Raw genomic sequence first — 15,884 nt, 5'->3', positions numbered from 1 at the left:
ATTCAATATTTTGCTTAATAATACATGTATTAATGGTTATCCAGTGAAATTAGGGATTTATATTAGCAGTGGCAGGGCTCGACATTAAGGCTTGTCCGCTTGTCCGGGACAAATGGATTGTTTTGTAGGGCAAGTGGAAGAGAACTTTACTTGTCCCACTGGACAAGTTAAAATTCAAACAAAATAAAATGCTGTTACTTCACCTTATGTTCCAATCATTACGTCTATTTTACCGATTTTATTTGACCGAATTCTGCATTAGCATAACACAAAATAAGTGGCTTCGTCCCATGATCTATGACCATGCAGCTAATTTAATGCTAAACACTTGAACAGGGGCTTTTACTTGAAAGAGGAATTATTTACTTTGTCTTCTCAGTTACACTATCAGGGCTTTAAAAAACTGTGACTTGTTCAAGTAGGCAAATGGCTAGTAGAACATAACATTTCATAATAAATTCAGTAAATCAAGCAACGCTGTAAGACCCAGTGAAATGTTATACAGCAAGCAAACTAACGTTAGCTAGCATCGCTACGACATTGGCTAACTCTACTTTGGTAGGCTATCCTCAGTATTTGCAAGCTATCTAAACTTATACTGTATCTGAAATAAGACAAATAGCCCAGAGACAAGCTTTCACAGGTGTTTGCATGTCTATGTTGCTTCACTCCGTGGACCTGCACCTTGACCATTACTGTTTACATTGTTAGCAGGACTACTTGGTTGGCTGCCTTCTCAGCGTGAGAAATACAAGGACTGGCGTGAGAGTGTGAGCAGGGGCGATTCTAGGATCAGACCTCTAGGGGTGCGCAGCCCCCAATTAGAATGTGACATGAATACAGTGCCTTCAGAGCCTGTTTAAGGAGAGCCTTGCCACTCCCTATTAAGCCTCATTGTACCGAATTTGGTTGCAGTTCCACCAGAGTTCCACTGGGAGTGATCGCGAGCGAGTGCATGTTGAATGGGAGTCTATGGAGCTAAACGGCTAAATTTGTCTCTTTTGCCTGATTGTCGTTGAGAAATCTCCGATTTGATTGTAGTTTTTGCATGTTCAACATGGATTATAGGTCGAAAGTTGAATGAACGAGTACTTATGTCCTTTTGATTTCTTACAGGGTGAGTCGTTGTTGCCTATAACACGCTAGCATTCTGCTAATGAATGCTGATTGGTTAGTGAAGGACTGATACAACCAGAGCTCTTGCTTGATGGCATCCGAAGCGGAATCAGAATGTCCGAGCATTAGCAACATTAGCAACAACATTAGCAAGCCAAAACTCTTTCGAGCATGTGTATTGACAGGAAGAGCCTAACCTGTCAGCTGTATTGTCGATGCCCTGAGAGAAAAAAGTAAGTGACCAGAGCTTGCCGTAAAGCAGTAGCTCTGGTTGTACGATGTGTATGACGTCAATTACATTTTCAAAAGCTTTTTAGAACCGAAAGGCAACTTTAAAAAAATCTAACAGCCAGCAGTGTGTATTTTTTTTGCCTCCCCTTTCGAATTCAGAATTCAAATTACTAGACAAAAAATTAAATCCTGAGAAAAGTGGATTTTGAGGGGTATAGCTTCATAGACCTCCATTCATTCTGCACTCGCTCGTTAGCGCCCTCACATGGAACTTCAACCAGTTCAGAACCCGGAAGTTTCCAGAGAGTGGCAGTTCTCTCTATATTAGACATTCTCTGGTGCCTTGCAAAAGTGCTAAACCCCTTGCTAATATCAATCCCTAATTTCACTTGATAACAATTAATAGATTTATGTATTATTATGCAATATATTGAATGAATGAAATGAAACCAAGGATGTCCCTTTCTTCATGAACTACCAGCATCAAATGATAATAATCATATATATATATATATATATATATAATTTAGGGGTGCTTGAGCACCAAATCGCCCGTTTGACTACCAAGCCTTTTAATCCGTGGCATACTTTAATGTACATAGTCTATAATGTCCCAGTATTTTAAGAAAATATGATAAACTATATACACGTTTCTTAAAGTAGCGTATTTGTTCTAGTTCTATCAGAGTGAAAGTCTTTAGTTGTCTCACAGCATTAACTGTGAAGTTATGTTTTTAATAAACAAATACAATTTTTTTTTTTTTATACTGTGCTCCTAAATGTCTTTGTGTGTTCCTACATTTTTTCACATGTACTCCTTGGGGAAAACATTAGCGTAGCGCCCTGCCCAGGTGTTGCATTGGTCATCCATCTACTTTAAGGCTCTTTCAGCGTCTGTGGGCAGTTTTTCTCATGCGTTCTTTTACTCAGTGACTCAACAGAAACACACTCGCTCTCTCCCTCATTCTCTCTCTCTCTCTCTCTCTCTCTCTCTCTCTCCCTCATTCTCTCTCTCTCTCTCTCTCTCTCTCTCTCTCTGTCTTCATAGAGAGAGGACACACACCCTCTTTTCCTTCAAACTACATAGAAGCTGGTGTGTTTGTGTGTGATTTCAGCTCCTTGGCCTTGACGTCTTCCTGTAAAACTTGTTGAGCCTATTCTAGGTCTACTGACACACACATGCTGTGCTTTGATGTTGGTGTTGTGGTAAAGTTATGTTTTATAGCTCATCAGACTGAATATCTGGCAGGTAATATGAGGTGTTACAAAGCCATTTCTGCACAAACACACACCCCCACACACTCACACACGCAGATTCAGAAGGGAGGTTCCACTCTATAAATTGTGAAACTCTTGTTTCTCTCCGTCTCTAAGCAGTTCTGCCAAGTGGTTGGGCAATATCTCTATAGAGAGGGATAAAGTCTGTAGAGGAGGAGAGGACATGGAGGGAGGGAGGGAGGGAGGGAGGGAGGGAGGGAGGGAGGGAGGGAGGGAGGGAGGGAGGGAGGGAGGGAGGGAGGGAGGGAGGGAGGGAGGGAGGGAGGGAGGGAGGGAGGGAGGGAGGGAGGGAGGGAGGGAGGGAGGGAGGAGAGCGATGTGAAGGGGGAGTTGTGTTTTCGGAGGGAGGTAGTGATGGCAACCACTCTTGAAAGGAGAGGACGTCACTGAAAGAGAGGGGGGAGGGGAGTGTTCACAGGGAGATTAAAGAAGGTATGGAAGAGAGAGTGGTAAAGGCACAGATAAAATAGTGTTTCTGTGCTGTGTCAGTGAAGAACTTGTTTTTAAACAGGCTTCAGTCACAGCATAAAGTTAACACAGCTCCCACTAACAATGAAATTGAGACACGGAATACATTACAGTTTTTTACAGTCGCTAGGATCCATTTCTCAATACTTAAGTCACGTTTTCAAAACCCTTCACACAGCGAGCACAACATAAGTAAATGTGGGCTAAACTGTGAACCATTTATCATTGCTATGGCACAAAATGCATTCAATGACTACATCTTTCAAATTTCATTCACTTTTTTCTCACTTTGACACAACAACTGCCAAAACTCTATGTACCTACAGGCCAATTTGCACATGCTTACATACTGTTTTCAAAACTGTTAAACTTCAGTTCAAAACAATAACATAATACAAAACTGAATAAGACAGAAATGAGCTACATTTCTACAGTGATATTGTAATGAAATATTTAGAATAAAAAAATTAAATGCATAAAATGATCTCTCCAGAAAGGGTTGTGCTAGGTAAGGAAAAGGATGCAAAGAGAAGAAAGCCAACATTTTTATGGGACAATGTGGCATTTCACCACTCCCGTGCAGTCACTGAGTGGTTGCAGCCCATCCCAGAATGGTGTCACTTTTCCTCCCACCTTACTCTCCATTCCTCAACCCCATAGAATCATTATTTTCCTCATGGAGGTGGAAGGTTTACTGTATGACCACCATCCACATGATCAAATGTCCCTCCTGGACGCAATGAATGCTGGATGCCTGGACATTGCGAGGGATGGATCAGGCATGCCAGAAGATTCTTTCCTAGGTGTATTGCCCTAGATGACATAAGATGTGGTGTGGATGAGAACCTATGGCCAAATGCAGAAGATTACAGTAGCATTCCTATTGTATTTGTATCAGTGGATGGTGTGTATACAAATTCTTGTATTCTGGAATTACTAGTGGGAAAAAAAGAAAGATACACAATACATTGAAGCATACTGCATCATGTCTGATTCATTCCAGTGACATATATTGCAGTCAATTCTAAACAGTAGAGCGTTGTCCTGGTTTTACATAGTAAAAACATTGTATAATGCTACTTGTTGTTAGTGTTTTTTAGGTCATTGTTTTGTGGGTGACAAAGTATGTTTGTTGGCTGTCATCCTTTGCTAGCGTTATGGAGGATTGAGTTGATTTGAGACATGTACGAAGTGATTTGGTAGTTTTAGTGCATTTTGAATGTGAAATTAACTGCTGTGCCGAGCTGAAAGTTGGTTAGGACAACTGCGTTAAGAGTTTTGAAAACGTGACTTAAGTATTGAGAAATGGGTCCTAGCAACTGTAAAAAACTGTAAACACACACACACATGCACAGAGAAAGAGCCTGAAGCTGGCGTGAGTGGAGAGAGCTCCTGAGGTGCCCTCTGCCATGCCTGATTAGAAATGCTAACCCTAACCCTAATGCAGTGTGCCGAGCAGGAAAGCTGAGAGACGCGTATGTGTGTTTACACATGCACGCATGTACATCGCCACTTTGTGCTGCCTCCTCAGTTCAAATCCCTTTCATCTCGCATCACCCAGAGAAACCTTCTGATGACCATATGACAGAAGAGTATGTGTGTGTGTGTGTGTTAGGGCTGGGCGATATTTTTTTAAATCGATTTATCAAAGTAATGACATCCATTTTACATTTACATTTAGTCATTTAGCAGACGCTCTTATCCAGAGCGACTTACAGTAAGTTCAGGGACATTCTCCCCAAGGCAAGTAGGGTGAAGTGTCTTGCCCAAGGACATAACGTCATGTGCACTGGCCGGGAATTGAACTGGCAACCTTCAGATTACTAGCTCGATGCTCTACCCGCTCAGCCACCTGACTCCATCAATAAAGATATCGTAACATTAATTAATTTTCTATAATATCGATAATGTCGATAGAGAATAATTAGGAACAGCAGTCCACCGTTCTGCCTAAACTTTATTCCAGTGTAGAGAAAAAGTTGAGGAAGAGACTTATTTTGCTACTACTACGGATCTGTGGTTTATCGTCTTAATTATCGTTATCGAAAGGAAATATAAATGTCTATCGTGATAATTTTTTACCCATATTGCCCAGCCCTAGTGTGTGTGTGAGCATGTGTGTGATGTTTGTGGTGCGATAGCACCAGTCAGGTTACCATGTGGAGGTCAAGTAAGGTCTGTCACGTACAGTTGAGTCAGAGAGAGTGAGGGGGAGTGGGAGTCAGAGAGAGAAGGAGAAGAGGAAATCAGAATATAGTAGTAAGATGGAAACAGAGAGAGAAAGGTAGAAGGGGCAGAGGAGGGGGGAAAGGAGGGGGGAGCTTTCTGCCCACGCACCCACACCAACCTGACAAGAACAGGCAGCACAGAGAGAACACAGAGAACACAGAGAGAACACAGGTGCGAGCAACACTCCATCTCCCCCTCACACACACACACACACAGACTCACACACACTCTCTGACACACTCTCACAGGACCCAGGGTTACTGGAACAATGCTCCAACATATGGGAGACAATATCAATCACTTTATACTCCTGTGGTTTCTCTGCTGTTTTTGTTAACCTTATTTAGAATCTCCACACAAAAACAAAGTGATTCTTTCAGTCCTTGTGACAGGGTTTTGCGCAGTGTGTGTGTGTGTGCATGCGTGAGTGCACTTGAGTGTGCGTGCGGAGACTCAAAAGAAGAGAAGCTTAATCCTCCTTCATACAGTCAATCACACCTGGACAGACCTGGAAGGATCTCCCACTTGGTCCCCAGTCTCTGCGGGGGACATGAGAGAGAAGATGACTGAGCGAGAGAGGAGAGGGAGCACTCAGTCTCTCTCCCCCTCTCCTCCCTTTAATACCCATCTCCTCACAAACTAACTGGGGGGGGGGGATGGGTGGGGTTTAACTGGGGGGGAGGGTGGTATTTAACATCACACCTACTCCCCAATAAAGTTTCCCCTAGATTAGGTAAACCTGCTCCTCCTTAGTCCAGACACTCAACAGCCGTCGTCGTCGTCGTCGTCATCTGCCGCTTGTCCGGGGATCGGGTCGCGGGGACAACGACCTAAGCAGGGAGGCCCAGGCTTCCCTCTCCCCGGCCACTTCCACCACCTCTTCCTGGGGGACCCCGAGGCGTTCCCAGGCCAGCCGAGTGACATAGTCTCTCCAGCGTGTCCTGGGTCTTCCCCCGGGGCCTCTTCCCAGTGGGACGTGCCCGGAACACCTCACCAGGGAGGCGTCCAGGAGGCATCCTAATCAGATGCCCGAGCCACCTCAGCTGGCTCCTCTCGACGCGGAGGAGCAGCGGTTCTACTCTGAGCCTCTCCCGGATGACCGAGCTTCTCACCCTATCTCTAAGGGAGAGCCCGGACACCCTGCGGAGAAAGCTCATTTCGGCCGCTTGTATTCGCGATCTCGTTCTTTCGGTCACTACCCATAGTTCGTGACCATAGGTGAGGGTAGGAACGTAGATCGACTGATAAATAGAGAGCTTCGCCTTTCGACTCAGCTCCTTTTTCACCACGACGGACCGATGCAGAGCCCGCATCACTGCGGACGCCGCACCGATCCGCCTGTCGACCTCGCGCTCCATTCTTCCCTCACTCGTGAACAAGACCCCGAGATACTTGAACTCCTCCACTTGGTTCAGGATCTCCTCCCCGACCCGGAGATGGCACTCCACCCTTTTCCGGTCGATAACCATGGCCTCAGATTTGGAGGTGCTGATTCGCATCCCAGCCGCTTCACATTCGGTTGCGAACCGCTCCAGTGAGAGCTGAAGGTCACGGCCCGATGAAGCCAACAGGACCACATCATTTGCAAAAAGCAACGACCCAATCCTGAGGTCACCAAACCGGACCCCCTCAACACCCTGGCTGCGCCTAGAAATCCTATCCATATAGGTAATGAACAGAATCGGTGACATAGGGCAGCCCTGGCGGAGTCCAACCCTCACCGGAAACAAGTTCGACTTACTACCGGCAATGCGGACCAAACTCTGGCACCGGTCGTACAGGGACCGGACAGCCCCGATCAGGGAATCCGGTACCCCGTACTCTCGGAGCACCCCCCACATGAGCCCCCGAGGGACACGGTCGAACGCCTTTTCCAAATCCACAAAACATGTGTAGACTGGTTGGGCGAACTCCCATGTACCCTCCAGGACTCTGCGGAGGGTATAGAGCTGGTCCACTGTTCCACGGCCAGGACGTAAACCACATTGCTCCTCCTGAATCCGAGGTTCGACAATCCGGCGGACCCTCCTCTCCAGGACCCCTGAATAGACTTTCCCAGGGAGGCTGAGGAGTGTGATCCCCCTAAAGTTGGAGCACACCCTCCGGTCTGCCAGTCCAGAGGCACTGTCCCCGATGTCCACGCAATGTTGCAGAGTCGTGTCAACCAAGACAGCCCTACAACATCCAGAGCCTTAAGGAACTCCGGGCGGACCTCGTCCACCCCAGGGGCCCTGCCACCGCGGAGCTTTTCAACCACCTCGGCGACCTCGGCCCCAGAGATAGAAGGCCCCCCCCCCGATGTCCCCAGACTCTGCCTCCACGTCGGAAAGCGTGTTGGTGGAATTAAGCAGGTCTTCAAAGTATTCCTTCCACCGATCCAGGACGTCCCCCGTCGAAGTCAGCAGCGCACCGTCCCCACCGTATACAGTGTTGACAGAGCACTGCTTCCCCCTCCTGAGTCGCCGGATGGTGGTCCAGAACCTTTTTGAAGCCGTTCGGAAGTAATTCTCCATGGCCTCGCCGAACTCCTCCCATGCCCGGGTTTTTGCCTCCGCGACCGCCAAAGCCGCGTTCCGCTTGGCCTGCCGGTACACATCAGCTGCCTCAGGAGTCCTACCAGCCAATAAAGCCCGATAGGCCTCCTTCTTCAGCTTGACGGCATCCCTCACCTCCGGAGTCCACCACCGGGTCCGAGGGTTACCGCCGCGACATGCACCGACCGCCTTGCGGCCGCAGCTCCGGTCAGCCGCTTCAACAATGGAGGCCCGGAACATGGCCCATTCGGACCCAATGTCCCCGCCCCCCCCCGAGACATGATCGAAGCTCTCCCGGAGGTGGGAGTTGAAGCTCCTTCTGACAAAGGGTTCCGCCAGCCGTTCCCAGCAGACCCTCACATTACGTTTGGGCCTGCCAGGCCTGACCGGCGTCCTCCCCCACCATCGGAGCCAACTCACCACCAGGTGGTGATCAGTTGACAGCTCCGCCCCTCTCCTCACCCGAGTGTCCAAGACATGCGGCCTACACGACTACGAAGTCGATCATCGAACTGAGACCTCGGGTGTCCTGGTGCCAGGTGCACATATGGACACCCTTATGCTTGAACATGGTGTTCGTTATGGACAAGCCGTGTTTAGCACAGAAGTCCAACAACATAACACCACTCGGGTTCAGATCGGGGGGGCCGTTCCTCCCAATCACGCCCCTCCAGGTCTCACTGTCATTGCCCACATGAGCATTGAAGTCCTCCAGGAGGACGAGGAAATCCCCGGGAGGAGCGCTTTCCAGCACCCCCTCCAGAGACTCCAAAAAGGGTGGGTACTCTGAGCTGCCGTTTGGTGCATAAGCACAAACGACAGTGAGGACCCGTCCCCCCACCCAAAGGCGGAGGGAGGCTACCCTCTCATCCACCGGGGTGAACCCCAATGTACAGGCGCCGAACCGAGGGGAAACAAGTATTCCCACCCCAGCTCGACGCCTCTCACCAAGGGCAACTCCAGAGTGGAAGAGAGTCCAGCCCCTCTCAAGGAGACTGGTTCCGGAGCCTGTGCTGTGCGTCGAGGCGAGGCCGACTATATCTAGCCGGAAACTCTCTACCTCGCGCACCAGCTCAGGCTCCTTTCCCACCAGCGAGGTGACGTTCCACGTCCCTAAAGCTAGCTTCTGCAGCCGAGGATCGGACCGCCAAGGCCCCCGCCTTCGGCCGCCGCCCTTCTCACACTGCACCCGACCCCCATGACCCCTCCTGCGGATGGTGAGCCCACTGGAAGAGGGTCCCACGTTGTCTCTTCAGGCTGTGCCCGACCGGGCCCCATGGGAAAAGGCCCGGCCACCAGGCGCTCGCCATCGAGCCCCACCCCCGGGCCTGGCTCCAGGGGGGGGCCCCGGTGACCCGCTTCCGGGCAGGGGCAACTGAGAACCATTGTTGTATTTCTTCATGGTTGGTTTTTTGAGCCACGCTTTGTCTGGTCTTTCACCTGGAACCTGTTTGCCTTGGGAGACCCTACCAGGGGCATAAAGCCCCCGACAACATAGCTTCCAGGATCACTAGGACACGCAAACCCCTCCACCGTGGTAAGGTGGTGACTCAAGGAGGGGGAAGCACAGCCACTCAACAGCCATGTTGTCAAAAGTTGTCATCCTCCTCTGAGACACATCTCTCCTCCTCCACCTCCTCCTCCAAGACACATCTCTCCTCCTCCTCCAAGACACATCTCTCCTCCTCCTCCTCCTCCTCCAAGACACGTCTCTCCTCCTGCTCCTCCTCCAAGACACATCATTCCTCCTCTTCCTCCTCCTCCAAGACACGTCTCTCCTCTTCCTCCTCCTCCAAGACGCATCTCTCCTCCTCCTCCTCCTCCAAGACACATCTCTCCTCCTCCTCCTCCTCCAAGACACATCTCTCCTCCTCCTCCTCCTCCAAGACACATCTCTCCTCCTCTTCCTCCTCCTCCAAGACACATCTCTCCTCCTCCTCCTCCTCCTCCTCCAAGACACATCTATCCTCCTCCTCCTCCTCCTCCTCCTCCAAGACACATCTCTCCTCCTCTTCCTCCTCCTCCAAGACACATCTCTCCTCCTGCTCCTTCTCCTCCTCTTCATCCAAGACACATCTCTCCTCCTCCTCCTCCAAGACACATCTCTCCTCCTCCACCTCCTCCTCCAAGACACATCTCTCCTCCTCCTCCTCCTCCAAGACACATCTCTCCTCCTCTTCCTCCTCCTCCAAGACACATCTCTCCTCCTCTTCCTCCTCCTCCAAGACACATCTCTCCTCCTCTTCCTCCTCCTCCAAGACACATCTCTCCTCCTCTTCCTTCCCCCTGCACCTGCCCCTGCTCTTGCTCCTGCTATTGCTCCTCCTTCTCCTCCAAAACACATCTCTTCTCCTTCTCCTCCAAAACAAATGTCTCTGGCCACACAAAAACACCTTCTGACCAGGAGTCAGCGAAGATGCAACGCAATCAAATATTTCACCTCCTGCTGAAAACTGAGCAATGGAGGTGCAGAGGGGCAGGGGGGGGGCAGGGGAGAGTGAGTGAGTGAGTGAGAAGGGGAAAGCAGAGGGAGAGGGGTGTAGAGGAATTTTAATGTGGTTTGGTCTGCCTGCCAAAGAAAAGCAATTACTACCACACCTCTCTCTGTGTGTTCTGTCTCTCTCTCTACCACAGCTCCACCACCTCTCTCTCTGTGTTCTGTCTGTCTCTCTCTACCACAGCTCCCCCACCTCTCTCTCTGTGTTCTGTCTGTCTCTCTCTACCACAGCTCCCCACCTCTCTCTCTGTGTTCTGTCTGTCTCTCTCTACCACAGCTCCCCCACCTCTCTCTCTGTGTTCTGTCTGTCTCTCTCTACCACAGCTCCCCCACCTCTCTCTCTGTGTTGTGTCTGTCTCTCTCTACCACAGCTCCCCCACCTCTCTCTCTGTGTTCTGTCTGTCTCTCTCTACCACAGCTCCCCCACCTCTCTCTCTGTGTTCTGTCTGTCTCTCTCTACCACAGCTCCCCCACCTCTCTCTCTGTGTTCTGTCTGTCTCTCTCTACCACAGCTCCCCTACCTCTCTCTCTGTGTTCTGTCTCTCTTACCTCCCTCACTATATATTCATCTGTCAACAGATAACCCAACCCTCCATCTCTCTCTTTCTTTTCTCTGTGTGAATAACATTCTGAAACTTCCCTTGCACACCAAACAGGAGGACAGTGGGAGTATGAATGATTGTGGGTATATGTGTGTGTGTTTTGGGTGTGTTAATCCCCGGAGTCACATGATACAGAGAGACTTGCACACACTCTTCTTGGACTGTTCAGATTTATTAAGGTGACCTCTAGAGAAGGCATCTGATAAGAGATGAAACAAACAGATAAGGGGACAGAAAGATAGAGACAGACCAGATGCGAGAGAGAGAACAAGAGAGAGAGAAAGCAAGAGAGAGAGAGAGAGAGCAAGAGAGAGAGAGAGAGAGAGAGAGAGCAAGAGAGAGAGAGCAAGAGAGAGAGAGAGAGAGAGAGAGAGCAAGAGAGAGAGAGAGAGCGGGAAACTCAGAGATCTTCGCTGAGCTGCAGTAAAGCTTGTAATTGTGTTTTGAGGCTTTAGAATTTACAGACAACTCAAGATCACGCTTCAGAATTCATCTTTGCTATTCAGTTACAAGAGTAATGGATTGCTTCTTTGTGTTTGGCTTATCTTAATGCTGTCTCTTCCCCCGTGTGTGTGTGTGTGTGTGCGTGTGTTTGTGCAGCATGCGGAGGTTTGCCTACTGTAAGGTGGTCCTGGCCACATCACTAGTGTGGGTGATGCTGGACATGTTCATCCTGCTCTACTTCAGCGAGTGTAACAAGTGTGACGACAAGAAGGAGAGAGGACTGCCAGGGAGGGACGGTGAGTACACACACACTATCCTACAAACACTTGCACACACTTCTTCCTCATATGACATGTATGTGTGTGTGTGTGTGTGTGTGTGTGTGTGTGTCAGATGTGCTGGCGAGGCCTCGGGATGGACCTGGTGAAGGGGGGAAGCCGGTGGTGATACCCAAGGAGAACCAGGAGAAGATGAAGGAGATGTTCAAGATCAACCAGTTCAACCTCATGGCCTCTGAGATGATTGCTCTCAACAGGTCCCTACCAGACGTCCGTCTGGAGGGGTGAGTCTCCCGCCAAACCTCAATAATCTATCTCTTATATCCCACTACAGATCACTGAGTCAGCAGCTAGCTAGACCTCAATAAACATCACTCATATCTAAGTTTAGATCACAGAGACAGTTTCTCCAGATTTGGATAGTATCTTTCATATTCCATTGTAGATAACTGTGTCTGCAGTTAGACCTGAATAGTCTATCACCCAAAAACAAAATGGTGGGGGGACAGAGGTATCAGTAACAGGAAGCTCCTGCTCCACCTCCTAATCCCTCCTCCCCTCCCTGTATCCATCGAATACCAGTAGAGGTTTCCACAAGCTCACCACAGACACATAACATCCGGAGAACTCTAAGACAGAAGATAAGAAAAGCTGGTTCCCTGTATGACTTGTGGTCAGCTTGCCCGAACAAAACCCTATATGGTAACATACCATACCTCCAGTGTGTGGTGACACATCCCTGTCTATTTAAATTAGTCTCATCCAGCTAGCTCCCTTCTGGCTAAACAGCTCTATGCTAGCATGAGTTGGCATTGTTAGCTTCTAGACATATTTTAGTTTCTTCACGGAAATAGTCTGCTAGTGTTCTCTTTTAACGCAGAACTGATATCTGGCATTTTTCTGTCTGAACACCTGTAGCTAGTTAAACTGTACCAGGGTGTCCAAATCTGATACCTGTCCATGTCATATTGGGTCATTTTAACGTTGTAGAGTAATTGACAGGATATTAGACAGACTTATGTGCGCACGCACGCCACACACAGACATACTTCAGAACAGGCAGGAGAAATTGAACATTGATGCATGAAATGAGTTTGAGTGCTGAGCTGGAATTAATTACCAGGTGTGTTTACCAGGTGTGCTTACCAGGTGTGTTTACCAGGTGTGCTTACCAGGTGTGTTTACCAGGTGTGTTTACCAGGGAGGTATTCCAGGTAGCGGGTTTAGTGAAAACTTAGAGTTGTTTAACCATGAACATGGGATATCCTTTCCTGGTTCAGCCGACCGATCTCAAACTACATTTTATTTGCTCATTTATATGCCGGGAGAGGTTTTTAAGACTGCGATTTGATGTGCTTTAATTCCCTGAAGAATACCTAAGTTAACATTACCGTTTCCCGTCACAATCTGTAATTTATTTTAGCGAAATTCTCAGCCCTTACATCGCTAATGTTACACACTGTGTACGTGCTCTTACAACCAGCCAAATGTTTTTTGGCACTGAAATAAAGATAAATAATTGAAATTCTATTTGTTCTTCTTCATTGCCTACAAATGGAAATGCAACAATTAATATTTTTATCAGCTATTGTTTCTACAATTAACATGATTCACCTGTGACCATGTACCGTCCTGTAACTGGTGTTTCAGCGAATCAATTTCAAGATTGTAAGGGGTCAATATTGGCCAAACAATCGAAACCAATTCCCCTACGGTTTGAAGGAAGATGGGAAACTGAATAATGTATTAACATTAACCAAATAATGCCAATACCAATGGAATTACAGTTATTTGACTCTATGGGTTAAATCAGAGCAAGAATGGTCAAAGTAAGGTTAAATAACATTTAATCATATCATGTCATTTAATCATATGGCAAATTTATGAAATCAATGAAGGTTAACTCTTACCTACTCTACCATGATTATTGTAAACCAGACATAGAAAGGAAGAGGTGAGGAAGGAGGAGTAGGACAAGCCAGAGCTGAGTAGAAGGTCGCAGGAGATCAAGAATCCACAGAACAATGCTTCACTATTCCTTTTATACCCAGGAACAATCAATCTTCATCACCACAATCTTGACACTTACTTATCAACATATGACAAGCAATGCTACAGTAAGTTACACAATGAGTTGTGAGAGCCATCAAGTTGAGACTCCATCTAGTAACTCCATATTTTACCGTATGAGAGGCGGGGGCATGTTGACACTTAGCCTTACAAGATCAGCCTTTATTCTTCTGCCCTAAGTACACCATCTCTTGGTCATAATAAAAATTCAGCAAATTCAACAATTAGTATTCATATAGGCTATTGTTCCTACAATTAACATCACCTGTTACCATGCACCCTCCTGTAACTGGTGTTCCAGTAAATCTTTTTCAAGATTAGCCTACCCTAAGTATGCTTAGGTAATGACATAAAGTATGCTTCATGTTTTGGTTACCCGCAATGTTTGGGGCTATCTCGTTGTTATGATCAGTGACCTATGCACTTTTGTAAAGCTGTCTTTTGGAAGTCGCTTTGGATAAAAGCATCTGCTAAATGCATAAATGTAATTGTAAGCAGGCCTTCACCATCTCTTGGTCAGTTTTCGGCACTTTCTTCATGAGATGCAGTTTGTACAACTCATTTACTGGGAATACAAGAGATTACATTACATTTCACAGTTCCACATGCAGAATTCACCTGCCATTAAATGAACATCTCACTGAATACAGCATCCATGCTCTGTTCAACAGGATCAGAATGTGCAAATCTTTTTATATACATTATATAAGAGCATGGGGTAAACATGGGGAGAGAACTACCAGTAGCTACCATACGTCATTCTCTGCATCCATTTCTGCAGTCAATGTCTCTTCGTCAACGTAATCATCATCATTCTGTGATTAAAAGCATTCTGTTGGGGGTTACGAAGGTTACGTAGAGGCTACAATCACAAGCGTATAGCCTAAGCAAAATATGCCTTACCTCTTTGTAGTATGTTTCTATATTTAAAATAACATTGAACATGCTTATTTATTAAGTCATTTTATTAATTTATTAAGTAGTGTAGTCAAGTGGCTGAGCAGTTAGGGAATCGGGCTAGTAATCTGAAGGTCGCCAGTTAGATTCCTGCCTGTGCCAAATGCCGTTGTCTCCTTGGGCAAGGCATGTGACATTTTCTCAAGAGCAATTCCTGAGGGGGCACCACAATTGCTGCTTTAACACACAGCCTACATTGTAATATGTTAAATGCATATTATTAATAGAATTGAAATGTCCTCATGTTTACAGTGATTTATTGGGAGGGGACAAATCATATTTTCCAAGGATGGGGGGGTTGTGTCCCAGGGGGGGACACCTCCCCGGGATTGAACCTTAACCCTGGTGAATCCTGGTGGATCCTAGTATCGGAGCTCCATTGATGTTGGCTTTTAATTAATAGCTTTCATGCCTCTGCATTTTAGAGTAGACCAACTCAGACTGGATGTACTTTGAGTTGACTTAACAAATTCAAATCAGCTTTTCTGGAACCAAAGTCGGAGTTTCCTATTTTAGAGTAGATCAACTCAGAGTTCAGGGTTAGGCTCACAGCTTGTTAAACCCGCTACCTGGAATACCCCCCGGGGTGTGTTGACCAGGTGTGTTGACCAGGTGTGTTGACCAGGTGTGTTTCCCACAGAGGCTTGTTATCCTCCTCTGCTTTTTCAATTAGGAGATAAAACAGAGTCAATACCAGATAGGCTATGCCAGAGTGTGTGACTGTGTGTGTGTGTGTCAGTGTGTGTGTGTGTGTCAGTGTGTGTGTGTGTGTGTGTGCATAATGTATTAGTCTGTAAGGGGGTGGAGGGGGGTGAAGGTGTAGTTCAAAGACAGACTGACAGGCTAAATGTGTGCATGTGTTTGTGGGCGGGTGTGCGTTGGGTGGACCAGACCAAACCCATCTTACTGAACAGTTTCCATGACCACACCTCTCGTCTCTGACTCAAGCTTTTTTATGAGTGTCCATATGGGTTAGCCAGCATGTATGTGTGTGAGAGGGGAGAGGATGTGTGTGTCTCTGTGTGTGACTCGGAGAGAGACAGAGAGGAAGAAAGTGGTGTGTGTGGGTTTAATCAGAACCAGTCTGCTGTCCAAGCTGACAACTTCCTCACAAACACAGTTGCACAAAAACATACACACAAATACACTCACCACGCACACATCACAGACACATCTCTCT

The 15,884-nt window shown here is 47.4% G+C and overlaps 1 protein-coding gene across 1 annotated transcript in view; it reads left to right on the top strand.

The window, feature by feature from the left end:
• galnt1 (UDP-N-acetyl-alpha-D-galactosamine:polypeptide N-acetylgalactosaminyltransferase 1) overlaps window positions 1–15,884 on the top strand; it is a 46,241-nt gene that overhangs the window by 18,810 nt on the left and 11,547 nt on the right. Inside the window, exons 3-4 of the mRNA XM_084669131.1 lie at window positions 11,556–11,695; window positions 11,793–11,961. Coding sequence (XP_084525257.1) covers window positions 11,557–11,695; window positions 11,793–11,961 — 308 coding nt within the window. The 5' untranslated portion in view covers window position 11,556. The remainder of the gene's footprint in view (window positions 1–11,555; window positions 11,696–11,792; window positions 11,962–15,884) is intronic.

The sequence above is a fragment of the Hypomesus nipponensis genome, chromosome 2, assembly GCF_054491055.1.
Source record: "Hypomesus nipponensis isolate SF chromosome 2, ASM5449105v1, whole genome shotgun sequence".
NCBI classification, from domain to species: Eukaryota; Metazoa; Chordata; class Actinopteri; order Osmeriformes; family Osmeridae; genus Hypomesus; species Hypomesus nipponensis.
Note: the sequence above shows the minus strand (reverse complement) of the source record. Positions and strands in the feature narration are given on the sequence as shown.